The sequence below is a fragment of the Hipposideros armiger genome, unplaced genomic scaffold (assembly GCF_001890085.2).
Source record: "Hipposideros armiger isolate ML-2016 unplaced genomic scaffold, ASM189008v1 scaffold_298, whole genome shotgun sequence".
Classification (NCBI taxonomy): domain Eukaryota; kingdom Metazoa; phylum Chordata; class Mammalia; order Chiroptera; family Hipposideridae; genus Hipposideros; species Hipposideros armiger.
This window is the reverse complement of record NW_017731648.1, coordinates 708,084-726,459: the sequence shown is the minus strand read 5'-3', so window position 1 is coordinate 726,459 and position 18,376 is coordinate 708,084. Positions and strand designations below refer to the sequence as shown.

Below are 18,376 nucleotides of genomic sequence, written 5' to 3'. Positions count from 1 at the left end.
TGCAGTTTTCTTTCTTTTTCTTTATTTGTCTACATTCAGCTGAATTCAGATGTACTGTCTGAATGATCCAGACATACAAAAAACCCACTCTTTCCCACTGGTTTTTAAAATAAAATCTTCACTTATAAAACTGAAACACTAAAGCATTAAAATACAGAAAGCTCGTTTAACTCACTTCACAAAAGCATTAACAGATGAGGTATCCCTTCTGTAACTATTTCAAGACAAACTGAGTTAACACTAACACCAATTGTAAATAGACAGAGGGATACTGAACTGCAAGAACTCAGAAAACTCTACTCAGACAAAGTTGTAATGGCAACTAACAAACCATTGAAGACGCAGAGTCCCAAACACGGCTAAATATGGGTCACAGGACGGGTCACAAGAGTGCCCAGCTGCACCTCACAACACAGCAACGTGGACGGGGTAGGGCGAGGGGGCCCGGAGGGGCCACAGACATGTTAACTGTGATGCATAAAACTGAATCTTACAACGAGGAGGGGTAAGTGCAGAAGGTACAAATCTTCACCCTCAGGGCTTTATCTGTACTGGTAGTTCATGCTGTGGTCTGCGTTTCTGCCGTAGCCTCCTTGTGATGACTGGTAGGAGCTGGGAGGGCCGCTATAATTCTGGCCGGACCCCGGGGAGTTGTAGTTCGACTGTGACGAGTAGCCTCCTGAGAGAGAGAGGGGATGGGGATCAGCCCAGTCACAGAGGCGTCAGCAGTGGGAGCTGTAACTGGGGCTGCCTAAGTACTGGGTTGGGCTCTCTGCCCCACACCAGGCCCTGTTTGACTCTCAGTATTGTCAGCATTTTTTCATGTCGGTGTCAACATTTAAGAGTAAGACAATTTCTGGCTTCTGAAAAGCCAAGAAGCTGGAAATACGCCTAACTCCATGCTCACACAAGGCCCCATGTGCCCGCGTCTCCTGCTCCATTCTCACCCCACGCAGAAGCCAAGAGGCAGCTGCCACTGCAGCCCGGCCCACACTGCCACACCCCTCCTCATAGCTTGTATGTGGCCCGGAGACCCCCATGCTGTGCCATCTGCCGCTCCAAGCCCACCTTGTTTGCCTTGGTAGGAGGAACTGCCCCCAGAACCTCCTCCGTAGCCCCCATGTGACCCTTGGTTGTAGGATGACCCGCCTGAGCCGTAGCTGTTCCCACCGCTTCGGCCTCCGCTACCACTGTAGTCTGGGAGAGAGAACACAGCGTGGTTAAGGGGCCTTGCACTATGGCCATGGATGTGGCAGGCCCTTGGCCGAGACCCTGGACATACACAAATTTCCCTGTCTGAACTGCTTACATGTGGAACGTCAGTCCCACCATGAAGTGCTAGGGGCCCAGATCACCACATTCTGAAGCTCTATTCCAAACTGCCTTCCCACCTGCTCCTCCAACCCAAGCTTCCCAGCAGTTCAGGAACCGGGCAGCCAGCTGTCCTGTCCCATCACAAACAACCAAACATCTACACTTCCCCAGCTGGGCCACCAGCACAGTACAGCCCACTGGGTCTGTGCATGAGGTGGAGCGAGGAGTTAATTCAGGCTCTTTCAGGGGTTACATGCAACCCCATCTCCAGAGACCACCTCGCAGTGGCTGCCCAGAATCATAGACTTCAGTCTCTTGAACCAGCCTCAACTCAGTCTCTGGGGCCTTGGCCTGGGGTCTCTGCTAGACCTGCCTTTCAGAGAAGGCGACAAGAAGGCAACAGCCAGGTGCTAGGCCAGGGGTACTCTGCCAGCTTCCTTTTAGTCCCTCGGCCAGAGGTGGGGCAGTGCTGAGCTTCTGGGGGACTGGATGCCAACTCACTGAATTTGCTCTCGTAGCTGTAGTCCGAGCCGCCGCCACCCCCGGGGGAGCTGTAGGAGTTGGAGTAGGAGTAGTTGCCTTGGCCGTGACTATAGCCTTTTTGCTTGCCCTGAGGGGGGCCGTAGTTGCTGTACTGGCTCTGGTTGTACGACTGCTGCTGGCTTGGGTGAGACTGGTAGCCCGAGCCATAGGAGGGCTTCTGCTGGCCCCCGTGCGGCTGCTTCTTCCCGGCATGTTTCGGGGGCACTGGCGAGTTGTAGTTGTCGCCTTGGTAATAGGAGCCATAGCCGGAGGAGCCACCACCGCCCCCGCCGCCGCCGCCGCCACCACCGGCATTCCCAGAATGCCCTCCATTGCTGTAGAACTGACCTAAACAGGAAGGCAGTAGGTCAGGCGAAGGCTACGGGAGATGGGGAAAGTGGAAAGGAGGGAAGGTCGCAGCTGTGGGCCCTGAAGGCTGACCCACTAGCCCACTGCCCAGACGGGGGCTGAGTGAAAGAGGAGGGAGAGCGAGGAACAGTGGCTCCGGTCCCTAAAGCAGTCTGGGCTGGCCCAGCCTTCAGCTCCACTCACCCGTCAGCTGATGACAACAATGGATCTTTGCCAAGCAGCAGCACGAGCAGCTTTTGCAGCGGATGTCAACGTTACAATGAGATGGGCTCCGAGTGCAGGATGACATTCACGACTAGCTGACCTCTACCCAGATGTCCCCATCAGTGACAGGAAAAGCAAAGCCCCGGAGAAGCAGCCAGCCCTTCCCCGCCGTGCTGGGAAGAGGATCGGCAGTCACAGGCCTGGGTGACCCCACGAATAGCCATGAGGCGCCCGAAACTGGTATCATTCCTGGAAGACCAACTGGTCTGACCTGGTTCTTAGAGAACCTGGAACAGAGACTTAGCCTAATGAACTGGGGGTTTCTCTCTGGTGGGACTTGTGCAAACATGACTTAAGGAGCAATTCAATAGCCCTGTGGAGAAAGGAGACTAACGCTGGGGTCAGGAGATCCAGGTGGGGACTGAAGCTACAGCCTTAGTGGTCCCCCAAAGGGCCCCTCCTTGTTCCCAGCACAGCTGCTGGGCGCAGGCAGGAATGAGCAGCAGGACTGACAAGCGTGCAGCAAGACCGCCACATTCTCAGACCCTGGAGCTGAGAATGTCACAGAGCTCCCCTCCCACCTCTGGTCATTAGATAAGGACCCCAGAACACAGATTTGTCATGCTTATGGACCCCACCAGACACTCAGGTGGGCCTGCGGGGGGATAGGTCAGCTAAGGTTGAGGGAGCAGAGGGGAGCAAGGGTTGTGTGGGTGGCTGTCCAGCCTAGGCAGTGGAGCTCCTGGGCTTCCAGAGCAGGTAGGCATGGGCATGTCTTTGCTGGCTGTGGCTCTGCCTCTTTCTATAGATGGCCAGGACTGCTGCCTGGTCAGCCCATGTGGGTGGGATGGGGAGGGGATGTGTCCAACCAGCCTGTCCCTCCCTCCCTCCCTCCTTTCCTTCCCATGTTTAGCACCAAGGGGCTCCCTGCGTCTTGAGTGAATTTGGGAGTCCTCACAAACCGTCCACCCACTGAAGATGTGCGCCCCACAATGATGTGCATTGGTTTGTTTGAACAAAAATTTGGATAGAACTAATCTCCGCCATGGGTTTATTTTCTACAGGTGGGCTGCCCTCCCCCCACCTCGGCCCCATCACAAAATCAAGGAGAAGAACGTGCCCCACAATGCAAGAGAGCAAACATGCGAGAAGGCCAGAGGACAGGAGGTCCTCTTTGGGTACCCTCTTAGAACCCTGCCACATCAGCTGCCCTTCCTCAAACACGGGAATGAATGAAGACGCCAAGTAGTGAGGGCTTGTTACTTTAACATGTATTGATTAAAAAAAAATAAAGGGATGGGGAAGTTTTCAACGTCATTCAGGATAACTATTTCCTGGTATAAAAAGACATTATTCTCAAACAATAACTTTCTAAAAAAAAATACATCATGCAATCAGTTTTAAAAAGTTTCACTGAATGTTTCAAACCTCTGGGAACAAATTATGCAGTAACCGTTTTGACCAGTTTTTGCCTGAATAAACGCAAAATCTTGCAAGTCAACGCAGAGGCAGGCTTTGCTGCAAAAAGATCTGCTGATGGGAGCCAAAACCAGGCTTGTTTCCAGGGACTCCCACCAGGAAACGGGGGCCTGAGTAAAGAGCCCAATCGCCTGTGTGTGCCTCTGTACACAGGAAGAAGTGACAAATGCAAGTCTGCACCCTAAGGTGAGAGGGTGGAAGCTTCCAGGGCTTCTGGAATCTGCCGCGGATGCACACCCAGCAGCAGGCCCTGCTGAGGCCAGTTCTTCACTGGAGAATTGAGCTACATATTAGGCTCTTTCTGCTTGTTTTAAAAGTCCCATAAAAATATTAACAGAAATTCTAGAATCCCATGCATTTAGAACTGTTATTAGGACTTGCAAAATTCTGCGCTATCGCTCCCTTAAAGCCTGTCTGTTTCTTGCACTAAATGATGAAAGCACAGTTTTGATACCTTTGAGAGTTCACTTCTCGCTAAACCAGCCATAGTCTATCCATCCCCAAACACGAACCCACCAGAGCATTTACAAGAGGCGGGAGAGGTAACTTAGCACAATATACAATTCCCAAATGTTCCCAATGTTTTACATGCTTATTTAAAAAAAAAGAAAAAAGAAAAAAAAAAAGTCAGTTGCTCTGGATACTGATGTGGTGAAATCGTTTTCATCACTGTCAAAGGCATCAACCAGATTTGGGAATTTGTTAAAAGGTTAAAAATTCATACAAAACCTGCTGTAAATTAAGACAAAGGTAGATTAAAATGTATCATTATGTCTCTTAAATAAAGTAATGCTTTCCATAAAAAGCAAAGGTGGGCTTTTGCCTTGATGCTGACCAACGCTGGCTCTAGAATTCTGTGCAATTCTGCACAAAAAAAATGCACTCTGAAAATTGCTTTCCACTTATTGTGAACTTCAATATGACCAAGTTCAAAGGCAAATCACGATAAAAACTGCCATTGTCTTAAATTCTGCAGGCTAAGAGTTTCAGACAAGCTGCGGTGACAAGCCACGGTTGAGAAACCCAGTGAAGCACAAGGGCACAGCACGGACACTTTGGGTTTTGGAGTTCGAGAAAATTGGAGTAAAAAGTTGATTTTGTGTGCAATACTTTTAGATGCTCTAGGAAGACCCAAAATCATGATAGCCGTAGCAGTCTGTGAAAAAGTCACCTACAAAAGGGGGAGACAGAGCAGAGAAAAAAAATTAGAATTCTTTTGAAAAATGGCACAGAGCGCCACAATTGAAATTCATGTTTTAGATTTCTCTGCTCCTGTAACCCCCCAGTGAAGGCTCCTTCTCAAGACAAGAGCTGTGCACTGTCAGGAAAAGCATATTCACAGGACTGGTGCTTCATTCGCATGGCTTAAAGCAGAGAAATTTAAAATTTTGACTTTAAAGGAATTTTCAAGTCACTGTGTGACAACATTTACACAGTAAATCACACTTTTGTAGGATGGGGGTGGGGTGGGGAAGAGGGCTTTGAGGACCACTTGACCTAATCACTAAGAACATGTGTGGGCAACCCTGCTCTAACTCAGGCACAGGAGCTAAACTGCAGCTTCTTCCCAAGTTCACACAAAGAGAAATACACACTTACTGTAGCCAGCTGTTGCCGAGTTGCCTCCGTACCCATAGCTGCCATACCCAGCGCCTGGAAGGGAACAGACAGTTACCAGGGCTGGGGGCAGGTCTCCCCTATTCTCACCTCTCCCAGCATCTCAGCTTGACCCCAAGGGACTTGCATATCCCAGGGAGCAAGCCTGGCCCATGGGGACAGTACAAGGGTCCTCACCAGCATTCATGTAGCCTCCATGGTTGGCGCCACCAAATCCTCTCCCTCTCCCTCGACCACGGATGTTCCCTCCTCTTCCCCGCCCTCGAAGGTTCGGGGGCGGGGGCACTTCGTTATGCATGGGGCCTCCCATGCCAAAGCCAGGGTTATGGGGCTGGACAGGAGAACAGACAAGTTATATTCGCCTCATGCTCAGGTAAACAGAATTTGTGCCAAGGCCAGAGATCTCAAGGGCAACCAGTTACCTTAGCAGCAAATTTCGGTCCACCTCTGACAGGCACGGGCGCTCTCTTCTTTTTGTTGGCTTCGAGAGCGAGAGGGGCATCGGGGAACAGCTTTTCTAGTGCAGCAAGAGCAGCGTATGCTTTTGCCACCTTTTTGTTTGAGCCAGCACCTTGAAACTTCTGTCCATCCACCTCGACCTGGGAAGAGCGGACACATGTCCAAAGTGATTCAACGCCTCCCTCCATGTCAGGGGAATTCTCCAAAGGCCACAGGCCTTCAGGGGAATGGCCCCAGGACCGCTCACCTCCATGACAAAGCGCTTGTCATGGCTGCCACCAGTCTCTGAGATGAGCTCGTACTTGAGGCCACGCCTCTTCTCGTTAAGCTCCATGACGGGATTCTTGCCATGCTTGGTCAGGATCGGCCCCTGCTGTTTTACGTTCTCAGGGGAAACAGAAAAGAAAACCAACACACTCAGCTAAGGGCTGTCCAACAAATGAAGAATAGCCACACCCGCATCATGACCAAGGCCCTCTGCTCAATGTACTCTGCTGTTCATTGACACCCTCACCTCCAAAGTCATCTGTGAGCCTCCCAGCAATGGGACAACCTCCCCCTCACCCTCTCTGTCTGGGGAATTGCCTGTCCTCCACTGAGAGCCACCCCAGTGCAGATCTGAGTGCTGCGTCAACATCGGCAAAGCCCTCTTGGTCATGGCTCAAAGGCTCACACCCTATAGGTTCCTGGACTGGAAAGTGACTCCTTTCAGGGGAAATGATAAGGACCAGTAGCCATCCAGGCTCACAGGATACAGGGCTGCCTGCTCCATCCTGTTAAGACACTCTGGAGCCCACCATGAGCTCACCTCGGCAGTGGGATCTGAGGTGAAGGCAGCACTGGGGGTTGAGGCAGCTTCTACCACAGGTGGAGGGGCCACCACAGCTGGCTTGGCTTCTGTCTCCTCAGCCGAGTCCTCCCCTTTACTGGAGTCTCTGCCTTCAGCACCCGTAGGCAAGCCCATATCCTGTAACACCTGGGAAGGAGACCCACGGGTGCCCCAGTAAGGGAGGGCCCAGCACTGGGGCATCCTGGCCCAGAATCTCCTAGAGTTGTGTCCAGCAATATGGAGGGTGTTTTTTCCTTTAGCTCCCCACATGCCCAGCTATGTGTGAACACCTTCTGCCTGTCAGTCACGACAATGGCATCCTTGCCACATGTGATTTGGCAAACACTCAAAAACCTAACCATTTCAGTGTTCACACACCCTCATGGTACCTTCACCAAGGGCTTAAATAGGGCACAACAGCTCTGAAGGAGCCACAGATGAAGAAAATGCTTTTGCAGTCCAGAGGACAAGTATAGGCTGCACAAGATCGCTGGCCACCCTACCTTAACAGCCACATGCAGCTTGGCAGTCTTTTTAGATGGTCCGGAGGCTTCGAATGAGCTGCCATCTACCTCCACAGACATGGTGAAGATGGGGGCATGGACCGGCCCGGCCTGGGAAACCAGTTTATACTGCAGCCCCGGCTTCAGCTGGTTCAACCTCATCAGGGCATTCATAGCCTGGGGAGGCTCTGCCTTCTCCTCTAGAGAGAGACCACCAACATCATCTGGAACATCAGTCAATTCTGAATCAGGGAGGGGGTATGACTTCTGACAGCCTCGTGTCATGGGACGAAGTGGATTGGGTGGCCACATACACCAAGGCCTTGCCTGTGCTGTTCCCAGGCAAAAGACACCCAAGGGGTCACCAGCTGGGGCACATCCACCCTACTTGTGTTTCGTACCCATGTTATACTTAATAGTTTAAAAATGACTTAAATATCATGTCCAAAAAAAGTAAGGCTTTAAAAAGCAGGCTTCTCCCCACTTTGGGGTGAACCTTAACTGGGAGCAAAGCGTCAAGAAGGCCCAAGAACAAATGCCTGTACCTTTCTTCTGAATCTTCTTCTTCTTTTTGCTCGGAGACTTTTCTTCCCCATCCTCCTCCATCGGGCGTTTCATGGGCGTAATGGCATAGGTGGTACTGGGAGGGATTTGAACTGAAAGAATAGATTAGGACAGAAGCAACTGAGAGTCCTGTCTGGCGCTCTGTGGGGAAGTCTATGAGGCTGTCACCCAGCCGAGCCCCCTTGGCATGCTTACCTGTGTAGTCCACTGGGTTTTCATTCTTTGGTTTCTTGGGCATCTTAGAAGGCAGAGGGTCCATACCCAGGACTTTATGCAGCTGGCCGAACGCAGCGAGTCGCAGAGCATGCTGGAAAAGGGTAAGAGGAATAGGAGCCTGACTCAGCCACCCTGCACTCCTGGCCAAGGTGTGTGCGCTTGCTAATGCCTTCTGCAAGGGGTAGGAGCTGAGGGGTTTGCTACTGATCTCCCCTACAACAGCAAGGGGTCCCCCAACAGCCAGGGGAGGACCTGACTGCCAGGCCCCAGCCTTGCTGTGGGGGAAGGCCAGCCTGTGACCACCCGCCTAGAGAAGGATACAGGAGACCCCAACCTGGAGACTGGTTGCCACACGGAGCCACGTGGGGGGCCTGCAAGGGAAGGACCCCTGGAGCAGTCCACACAGCAAATATATCTCCCCGCTGAACTCGGTGACTGAAAACAGCACTCGAGCAGGCTGAGGGGCAGGCGACAACCACGCGTGGCACCAGCGGAAAGAAGCATCCCAGATTGGGGCACCCTGTATCAGGCATGATCCTTTTGCCTTCAGTCCCCAACCTGAGCCTATGAGTCCAGTGGTGACCCTGAGAATACCCAGTAATGGAACTAGAAGCCAGTGATTACAGACTGGGTAAGGGCTCACGGTGGCAATGGTGATGACTATACCTGCGCACTCTGTGTGATATCTTCCCGTTGCTGTCTGTCTAGATGCCCAATAGCATCAGTGGCTTCTTTTTCACAAGGGTCATAAATGCCAGAACCATCTGAAGGCAGGAAACAAGGAAGATATGCAGAGGATTATCTTTTAGCATCTCTGAAGAGTTGTGCTGGCTGAGGGAACCAGATGCGTTACCCCCCACGCCCCATCCACACCCAGCTCTGGAAAACACGCCGAGCTCGGTGACCCACTCAGCGTCCAGCCCATGAGAGAAATAATCCACATGTGTCTCAGAGCAAGGAGCTCACGTGGGAGTGGGTCACCACTGTCCCGGATCCGCCCTGAGTCACAGCTGCGGAGCCGGCACAGGGCTGGATATGATGGTGCAAGAGGGTAGTCACATGCTTCAGCCCTAGGGGGACACGGTGTTGCTATTGCCCTAACCCAGTCAGAGGGACCCCGCCAAGAAGTGGCCTCAGGGCCTTGATCCCTGTCCTTTCCCAGCAACTTGCAAAGCACAAGGCCCCAACCTGGCATCACGATGCCTGACGCCAAGCACTCCAGCACTCTCCGCAGGGCCTCGCCAGCACCCATGGGTCTGTTGGCTGTGCCGATGGACTTCTCACAGAGAAGCTCGAGGGGCTGAAAGATAAGGGGGACAGTTAGCCAGTGTACAGAAGGGGGGTCAGCCGATGCTGAGGAGCTGTCACTGTGTGGTGTGTGGAGCCGGGCTGGCACAGGGAGTCACAGCTGTCCAACTTCACAAGTCGGGGCTAAGCCAAACTGGACACCCAGAGCCGGGCTCAGCAGACATTTCCTTAAAGGACAACACATTCCATCCTTTAGGTTGCGTAGGCCAGGAAGCCAAGCTGAGGCTATTATGTAGGTACTCATATTTGAAAGTACAAACATCATTCTTAACTGTGGGCCGTATAGGAAAACAGGCAGCTTGCAAGAGTTGGCATGTAGGCCCATTTGCTGACCTCTGGTCAAGAACAGTGACAACGGCTTCATAATGAAGTGGAGCACGTCACAGTAAGCGTGCTGCCTGGCCAGTCCCCTCCCTAGGTTGACCTGTGCACCTGCCATGAGGGTTCCTGATCTCACTCTCACCCCCAACCCAGGATGTGGCACACATTAGTCGCTCAACAAGCAGCTATGATAGGGACATATCAGCCACACCTCAAAGGGCCACTCCAGCCCCGTTACCATAAGGTATTCCTGGGCTATGGGAACAGGTCTCTGCACACATGACCCCCAGATGGCCATAGCTACAAAGTGCCTTACCCATCCTCTGAGAGGACCCCAGGTGGGCACACGGGTGCACAGGTCCCTCAGGACCCGGATGACAATGACACATGACTTCAGCCCGTTGGCTCTGGCCTAGAAGAACAAAGCACAGGCTCTTTATACCACGATACTTCCCGGAACACAAGGCAAACGTGAACAACACAAGTCTCAGGGGCGCTACTTTGTCCAGGGTAAAAGGGTGAATATTCACAACCATCAAATGTGTGGTCGGCAGCAATGCCACCATGTAGACAAGAATAATGGTACTCTTGGCACAAAGCAGCAGCAGCCCACCTACTCAGTCACAAGCCTCCTTGGGGGTGTCAAATTGTTATGTGCTCTTTGTTAGCAACTGCACACCTGCAGGTGCTAAGTTCAGCACGGCGCTCTTCAATGTTACCGAAACTTTATGGTGCAAGTTAGCCAAGTTAAAACTTAGGAATTCTCTACCGAAAGACAAATAGAAGAACAAAATGCAAACCTGGAACCACTTGGCGTGTCGGAGGGACGCCAAGGCAGCAAGGCATTTCTGCCTGTCCAGGACGTCCGGGGGGTCGTTGACTGATAGCGTTTCTATTCATGGATGGAATAAGAAGACAAGGCACAGTTTGACCAAGGGGTTTCTGTCAGGTGGAAAGGGGATGTGGCAGCTTCCTAAAGGGCAGCAGAGGCTCCCAGAATCTCAAGTCATCTCCGCCCTGGACCAGGGAAGGAGAAGCCAGAGTGTGTTAACTCTGCCCAGAGAGAAAATCGTAAAAATCAGAGGCCCCTCAAAAAAAAAAAAAAAAAAAGGGAAAAAGAAAAAAGAAAACACAAGTGGGAAGTTACACTACAAGGAATAATCCCATAGCGGATGGGACATATAGGTGGATCCTATCTAATCTAACAGACTTGTTACCTTGCTTCCTCCCTATGATCTCCCAATAAATTAGCTATGCTAAAAATTTCAATTGGGGGGTGGGGGGGAACGACCCGCACACACACATACACAACACACACACATAAAAAACCCCACAAAAAAGGTGGGGGAAGTGGAAATGAACTTCCTCTCTGCTTCCCACAATAGCCATCCTAAGGCGTCTGTAGCAAAGGGGACCACCTCTGCCCACCAGGCGGGACTGCCCTAGCCCCAGCCCTTGACAGAGAGAGTCCTGTTGGTCAAAGGTCCAGCGTCCCTAAATTGATAAGCTAGTAGGGCTTTGGTAGTTGGAATCAGATATCAGAATCAAGGTAATCAAAGAACAGCAACAAGAGTGCCAAGTGTGAGCCTATGCTGCAGCAAAACCAAAGCGTTTGTGCCTTCTGCCGGCTGCGTATCAGGGATTTGGATAAGGCCTGTTTCCTTTACTTTGTGGTGTGAGATTTGAGATTAATAAACATCCACACAGAAGAGATGTATGAGTGGCCCTGGGTGGACTTGAAATTGTGAAAGCATTATTACCATCTGAGGTTTTGTTTTGAAAAATCACACAACTGTTTAAAACTTTATCCAAAACTCTGTATCAGCTCTTCGCATTTCAATCACTGAACTGATAAAAGCAGCCAATGGAAGGAGGACAAACGAAGAAGCCCTCAGTTCTGCGGCACCACAAGCTGTTAGCACAACTCCAACATGTTCATGCAGAAACCATCTGGTTGTCTTCCATATTTTAAAAACTGTAACATCACCCGAGACAGCTTTTCCAAGGCCAGAGAATGGCTAAACAGAAAACCCAAGTATAACACTGATGACAAATTCAAGGATCAAGATAAACCAAAATGGTGCAATCATCTGAAAAGTGCTACTCACTTTTAGTGCAACTGTTTGTTCAAACTCCCCAGTACCAAAACCGAACGGGAGGTATGATCTCAGAGTCATGTTAAACTCCCCAGTACCAAAACCGAACGGGAGATATGATCTCAGAGTAAAGGTGGGCAAAACTACACCGATATCCTTCTATCAACGCAGTCTAAAACTGAATAGCACATTTGAACAGTGAGGGAACACCAAGTTTCCAAAGTCTGCTGGCCTTCTCAGCCTCCCTACCTCCAGCTAACACTTTCTCCATTTCTTCTCTGACAACGGGAGATGTCAGGTGGATGGTCAAGGACAATGGAGGTTCTTTTGTGTTTTTTATCACAATCGCAGCATCATCAACAGATTGGAGTATTTCGTACTTGTCTTCTGTAACAGCCTAAAAAATAAAATGCAACTTTCGAAAACACTTTCTCCTCAAGGGAATCAACAGTTCTGTTTAGCCCTGCTTGTTACTGCAGCAGACAGGCCAATTTCTTGGGGCATGACGGACAGCAGTCCCTTCATCCAGGGGGTAAGGACCTCCCTCTCGCTGGCTAGGTCTTGGCCATTTCTGGGTACTTCGTAAAGAAAGAAGTAATTTCACAGGGAGCTTCATAATGCAATAGGCAAGAGTTTAAGGTCTGTGAGGAGACGAGTTTGAATCCGCATTTTGACATTTGGTGGTTGTATAACTTTAATCACTAATCTCATTAAGATTGTGGTTTCTCATTTGTAAAATGGACTTAATGACATAACCTACACCACAAAGCTGCAGGAGGCTTAAAGTGGGCTCTGCATGGAAAGCACAGCGCCCAGCATACAACGGGCATCCAGCCACCGCTATTTCCAAACCTGGATAAGTTGTGTGAAGTAAAAACGGTGTAGTCTGTATAAAATGATGCATATTAAAGCATGTACTTGCTGCAAATGAATGTGTCTATAAGGATGGTCACAACAGTCTGACTTCTGCTTTCTTCTTTATAAGTTATATACCTTGATAAAGAAAATTCAACCTTTTATGATTTTTTTAAAGGGAAACAAAGTAAGTATCACGTAGCAGGAAGGACAACTACACTTTGAAAAATCTCACTTGGGGTTTTTCTCCCTCAGCTATACTGGCCTTCAGGCTGGAACATTCTGGGGAGTGGGGCTGTCTTGTGCATTGTAGGATGATGAGCAATATCTCCAGCTTCCACCCAATTGATGCCATTAGCACCCCCGACTCATCACACTGTGAAAACCAAAACTGTCCCCAGAATCTGCCATGTCCCCTGGGGGGAAAAACTGCCCCAGTCAAGAAACACTAACTTAAATCAACAAAAACACACTTTATTTGTATCTTTCTCTAAAGAGCAACTCTATATAAAAAGTTGTCCTTCCTTTAGAAACACATCAACTTAATCTTCTTCAATTAGTATGTTTTTTATAGATAAGGATAAAATTAACTTAAAAATTACTTAGTAATTCGGGGTTTCGTACATAGCAGAGCAGCTCCCTCGCTGCGATCTACTGAAAGCCCTCGACACAAGGGTTTGTAAAAAATAAAAATAAATAAAAAAATTACTTAGTACTAAAACAGGAAAGCTTAGGGATTCATCTTAAATACCGCTCCAGAAGTATCTGCTATATTGCATTAGCTCCATATTTCAATTCAGACCTTTGTCCCGAACCCCAAATTGTTAGTCACATGCGACGGAATCCGTGTTTACATACAAACGTGAACGGTGGTGTGTTTCTAAGGAATGAGATTTTTTAACTTTTGCTTTTACTTTCTTCTTTTGCTTATCCTGTCACTAAATCCAGAGTGACTGTGTCCCAAGGAGGCAGCACATGGCCGTGATGAAGCCCAGTACTCACCAGCTGGGGATGCTGGGGTCAGTTCATCAGCATTCCTGTACCTCAGTCACATCTTCCCAAATACTTAGAAGACAAAGCCCTAAGAAGGGCGTTGTGAAGATGAAATGATACTTGTGATGCGCATGCCTGGCCTAGGATGGGGTGTAGTAAATGCTCAAGGAATGTCACAGGCTATTCTTTATGCAATACTTTTGTGATGAAACAAACTTGTTTTTAAAAAGTTTTTGTTTATGTCCAGGTTTGGATCAGGGAGGAAGAGTTAATCATTGTACTATCTATGCATCTACCCAATGGTGTCTGGATGTGACGTTCACGCCAAGTGAGGCCTTAGAACAGCATAGCCCGAGCATCTGGGTGCAATTCGCAGTCAGCTAGCCACTGTCCACAGCACCTCAGTGGCTCTGGGGCATTTTGCCTGTTACCTATCCAGAAGGCGTGAGCATAACAGGTGCAAGGGTGCGTTTGGAATGTGCCTCGTAGCACACGGCAGTTAGGCATCTCTTCCTCTGCCCCTCATTCTCAATAAGTAACACCCATCTCCACCCAGTGGAGGCAGTCACTCACAGTGAGCTGGATGGCCAGGTTGTCAGCCACCTTGTCCAATAGGGCAGTCGTGGGCTTCTCCTTGCATAGTAGTACCAACTCCAGGTCCAAATCCCCCTTGAGCAGTAGGCCCTTTGCCACAAGGCCAACACGCATCACACCCCGCAGGGTTCTGGTCATGTGCTCCGTCTTCTGCTCCCTGAGAGACAGACCAATGCATGGTAAGTGAGGGATTCAGTCGGGCCAGAACCCAGAGGCACCAGAAAGGCTGGAGTTTCTTTAGAAAAGAAGATGGCCGGTCTCCCTGGGGAGGGGGGGGGGGGTCGGCAATAAAACTTCAAACTTACCCTGCCCCTTCTTTGGTCTCATCCTCCGGGGGCATTTCCAAGTTCTCAGACTCAGCGTGCTCGCCACTGCCTTTCTCCTGCTCATCAATCCAGTCGGACACAGCTTTGAGAGCCCGCTCTGTGTGGGACACCATGTTCTGGACGGCCTCCAGTTCCTCTTGGGTTGGATAAACAGAAGAATGCTTTGCCATCACGTGGCGATCATCATTTACAAAAATTCGCAATGGACGCTGAAAATATGGAAACTCAGTTAAAAACAATGCAGGGACACAAAGCAACCTACAGCTTACCTTTTAAGCTGCACAGCTCATAACTATGCTTTATCATTCATGTGAAAATAAGGCTACAGTAGTACACCCCTATCCGCGGGAATACATCCCAAGACCCCCAGTGGATGCCTGAAACCTCAGGTAGTACTGAACCCTATATATACTATGTTATGTGCTTGTCCTATGTGTATATAACTCTGATAAAGTTTAATTTATAAATCACGCACAGTAAGAGATTAACAGTAAATAATAAAATATACTATAAAAGTTATGTAAATGTGTTATTTCTTTCTCTCAAAATATCTCATTGTACTGTACTCGCCTTTCCTCATCTTCTTGTGATGTGATGACACAATGCCTACATGATGAGATGAAGTGAGGTGAATTTGAATTGTTTATTCCTGGAATTTTCCATATATTTTTGGTCTGCGGTTGACAACAGGTAACTGAAACCGCGGAAAGCAAAGCCACGGATAACGGGGGACTACTGTATATGAACATTACTGAAGGTCAGAAAAGTACAACCAAATATAACAGTTGTCTTTTCTTTCTCTAGGCAGTGAGGGAAGGAGGCACTTACTTTATATATTTTATAATATTTGAATTGCTACACTATGTAGTATAATTTTAAAAATCTAATGAAAAATAATAGAATCAAATGTTTTGAGGCAATACTACAAACATTTGTACACGAATGGAGAAATAGCATCTATGATTTAAAAAAAATTTTTCTTACCATTTTTACTTCTTTTTCTGTAGTGTCTGGAAATCAAATTTTGCTTATCTTTTCAAATTATGACAGATTTCCTTGGTGTTATCAATACTTCGACTATCTATAAGATCAGAAAATCTTTTTAGTTTCAATAATTTCACAGATGGATGAATTTTAGAACCCAGACAGCTGTGCTGCCTCATGAAGGAGCCCTGTTAGCACATCAGGACACATCTTTGTTTCCAAGTAACCACCACTAAGCCAAGGTATAAACAACTAATTATAAAATTCCCTAAAATGAAAACAGCTGGTTTCTGAAACCCGAGTCTCACCTCAGGCCCACACTGAGATGATTTTTACTTTTTCTATCTTCTTTCATCATTTCTTATATAATACATGCCAATTTTTACAAATATAAAAATATTAACAAGCCTCCAAAAAATGGTACAGGTAGAAATGTTCAGATAAATCTTGGTGTTTGGAGAAGGAAAGAGAAGGAAGGAGCTCTGATCCTTGAGGATAATGAAGACATAAGGAAAGCAGGAGACGTAGGGCCCCAAAAGGCTTCTACAACTTGGAAAGGCAAGAACCATCTGAAACGTCAGGTGGATGTGACCGCTAAACCACATGGACACACCTGTGGGTTCGGCTTTGCAGAGGCTGATACAACTGAAATGCACAACAGCGGTCTTCAAGACAAACGTAGCAATAATTACAATTTTGGACTCTTTAAATAGTATGCTGACTACAACCTACTCAATTCCCACTCTGTGCATGCAAATAGTCTGGTCCACACTGATATCTTCCAAATAAGAACAATAACAAAAAAACCCATCAACATGACATGCAAAAGATGAATGCACCCATTCCATGCAACCACCTAGCAGCTAGCTCCTTCAATCTAAGCCAGTTACCAATCAGGGCAGCAGGCTCATCCTGGAAAGGCACCTGCTTCTAGGACAAACATTGATGTGATTGGCCAAAACAAGAATTTCCCACAATTCTTTAGGATGACTTAACAATCAAATCGAAAATTTAAAGGTTCCAAAGTAGAACTTGAAAATTTAAGAGTGGAATGGAAGGCGATGGCCCTGCAGAGCCAGGCTAGAAGACAGATGGGATCAAAGGCTTCATGGTAGGGGAGAGAGAAGGCACAGGAGTGGGGAGAGGAGGACCAGTCCCTGGGCTCAGCTGCTGGCTGTGCGTGGGCCCTTGGTGAGCCACTTGGTTGTCACCAAGAGGGAGCTTCCATACACACACCTGGGCCTGAAACCCTGCTTAGCCACCCACACTACCCATTTGGCCTTTAAGTTTCCTTGGAGCTTCTTTCTACCCCTGCAACATGGAAGCAGCCTCTCCCCCTCTGCAGGAGACTGAAAAGTGAATGACTCAACCTTTGCAAAGGATGAAGCACAGTTACAGTCCGATCTACATACATCAACAGGCTGATGTGGGAGCTAAGTGATGAGTGATATGCACGCAAAAGCACATCCTCCTGTAGTTAGGAATCATCACCGTTCAGTTGGGGACAAATGATACTATGGTTGTGTTCGAAAAGAATGCCTTTACCTGCTAGATACATATTTAAGATAATTTTATGGCTAAAAGCACATGCCCAGTATTTGCTCTTAAATACTCCAGTGAGGTGGGGAGTGAAGAAGGATGAAACAAGACTGCACAATACTGATAGCTGTTGAAGCTGGGGGATGGGTATACTGGGATTCATTTGCACCTATTTGACAATTTCTGTAATAGTTTTTTTTTAAATGCACAGTAAACTTAAGTATTCTTCTTACAAAACTGCAGCCATGATAAGTAATCTAAAAATCAAACCAAAGCTCAGAAAACCAATTCCAAACCAATAAGGAGGCCACCAGAAATCATAGCCTAATGGTGAGAACCCATGTTAAACAGCGACCAGTCCTGGCCATATCTACACTGGAACCTCATCAATCTGATAACGAAGGCTGATGTTTAAAGACGTAGTTATTTATTCAACATGCATTCAGTGTGCAACTCCTCTGTGCCAAGCCCTGGGCTACCTGGTGTGATCATGATGGACATGGCCCGCAAGTCCCCTGTTCCTTAAGACGTGGCTAGCTAGCACACCCTGAAGGACAAACTCCCTCCCTCCAAGTCTGACAAGGTGCAGGAACCAATGCTTTATTGTACACCTACCACCTATTCAATCTCACATCCCTCCTCAAATATCAAATCTAGAGATTTTAAAAATAACACAGCTTACACCAAGGTTCCAGGTGGCTCAGACCTTTATAAGGTTGATAATTGACTGCGTAAAATCTACTTAAAAGGAGCCCCTGAGAGAAGTGGCTGATTCGGCACCTGACATAGGAACTGTACCAGGTGGCATGGGTCAGAAAGCAAGAAAAGCAAGAAAGCGTTCAGAGACTGATACAGGCTTGTCCCAATACATTTGAGGAAAATGAGCATCAAAAATAATAATGCGGGTCGGCCGGGTGGCGCGATGGTTAAGAACTGGCTTGGGACGCCAGAGGGCCCCGGTTCGGATCCCACATATGAGGGCCGGTGACACTGCCCTCCACAGCTAAGATGCTGAACAACAGCTCAACCTGGAGCTGGGCTGCCATGAGTCGCTGGCGATAGCGTAGGCTGCAGCCCCTGTGGCAGTGGTTGCCATGGGCTACCGTACGTAGCCAGCAGCCAGCGTGAGCGGCCAGCAGCCGCCGTGAGTGGCCGTCCAGAAGCCGGCGACTGATCTGCCTCGCCCGGGAAGAGAGCAATGATGGTGCCAACTTGGGCCAGTGAAGCAACGTCCTCCACAACTAGACTGAAGAACAAAACGACAGCAACTTGTCTGTTCCCCTT

General features: G+C 48.6%; 1 protein-coding gene across 8 annotated transcripts in view; it reads right to left on the bottom strand.

Moving 5' to 3' along the window:
* ILF3 (interleukin enhancer binding factor 3) overlaps positions 1 to 18,376 on the bottom strand; it is a 26,504-nt gene continuing 8,128 nt past the window's right edge. For 2 of the 8 annotated variants that reach the window (XM_019659341.1, XM_019659342.1), the window contains exons 2-20: positions 15,554 to 15,650; positions 14,549 to 14,778; positions 14,223 to 14,400; positions 12,051 to 12,198; positions 10,506 to 10,597; positions 10,022 to 10,117; positions 9,265 to 9,376; positions 8,743 to 8,840; positions 8,056 to 8,167; positions 7,842 to 7,952; positions 7,297 to 7,520; positions 6,773 to 6,940; positions 6,212 to 6,349; positions 5,928 to 6,104; positions 5,683 to 5,836; positions 5,488 to 5,541; positions 1,816 to 2,184; positions 1,069 to 1,197; positions 1 to 679 (exon numbers count right to left, since the gene is read on the bottom strand). In XM_019659341.1, coding sequence (XP_019514886.1) covers positions 543 to 679; positions 1,069 to 1,197; positions 1,816 to 2,184; positions 5,488 to 5,541; positions 5,683 to 5,836; positions 5,928 to 6,104; positions 6,212 to 6,349; positions 6,773 to 6,940; positions 7,297 to 7,520; positions 7,842 to 7,952; positions 8,056 to 8,167; positions 8,743 to 8,840; positions 9,265 to 9,376; positions 10,022 to 10,117; positions 10,506 to 10,597; positions 12,051 to 12,198; positions 14,223 to 14,400; positions 14,549 to 14,778; positions 15,554 to 15,556 — 2,730 coding nt within the window. In that variant the 5' untranslated portion in view covers positions 15,557 to 15,650 and the 3' untranslated portion in view covers positions 1 to 542. Of the gene's footprint in view, positions 680 to 1,068; positions 1,198 to 1,815; positions 2,185 to 3,658; positions 5,060 to 5,487; positions 5,542 to 5,682; positions 5,837 to 5,927; positions 6,105 to 6,211; positions 6,350 to 6,772; positions 6,941 to 7,296; positions 7,521 to 7,841; positions 7,953 to 8,055; positions 8,168 to 8,742; positions 8,841 to 9,264; positions 9,377 to 10,021; positions 10,118 to 10,505; positions 10,598 to 12,050; positions 12,199 to 14,222; positions 14,401 to 14,548; positions 14,779 to 15,553; positions 15,651 to 18,376 lie in introns of those variants that run through there. The other 6 variants (XM_019659343.1, XM_019659344.1, XM_019659345.1 and 3 more) reach the window with 6 other exon arrangements.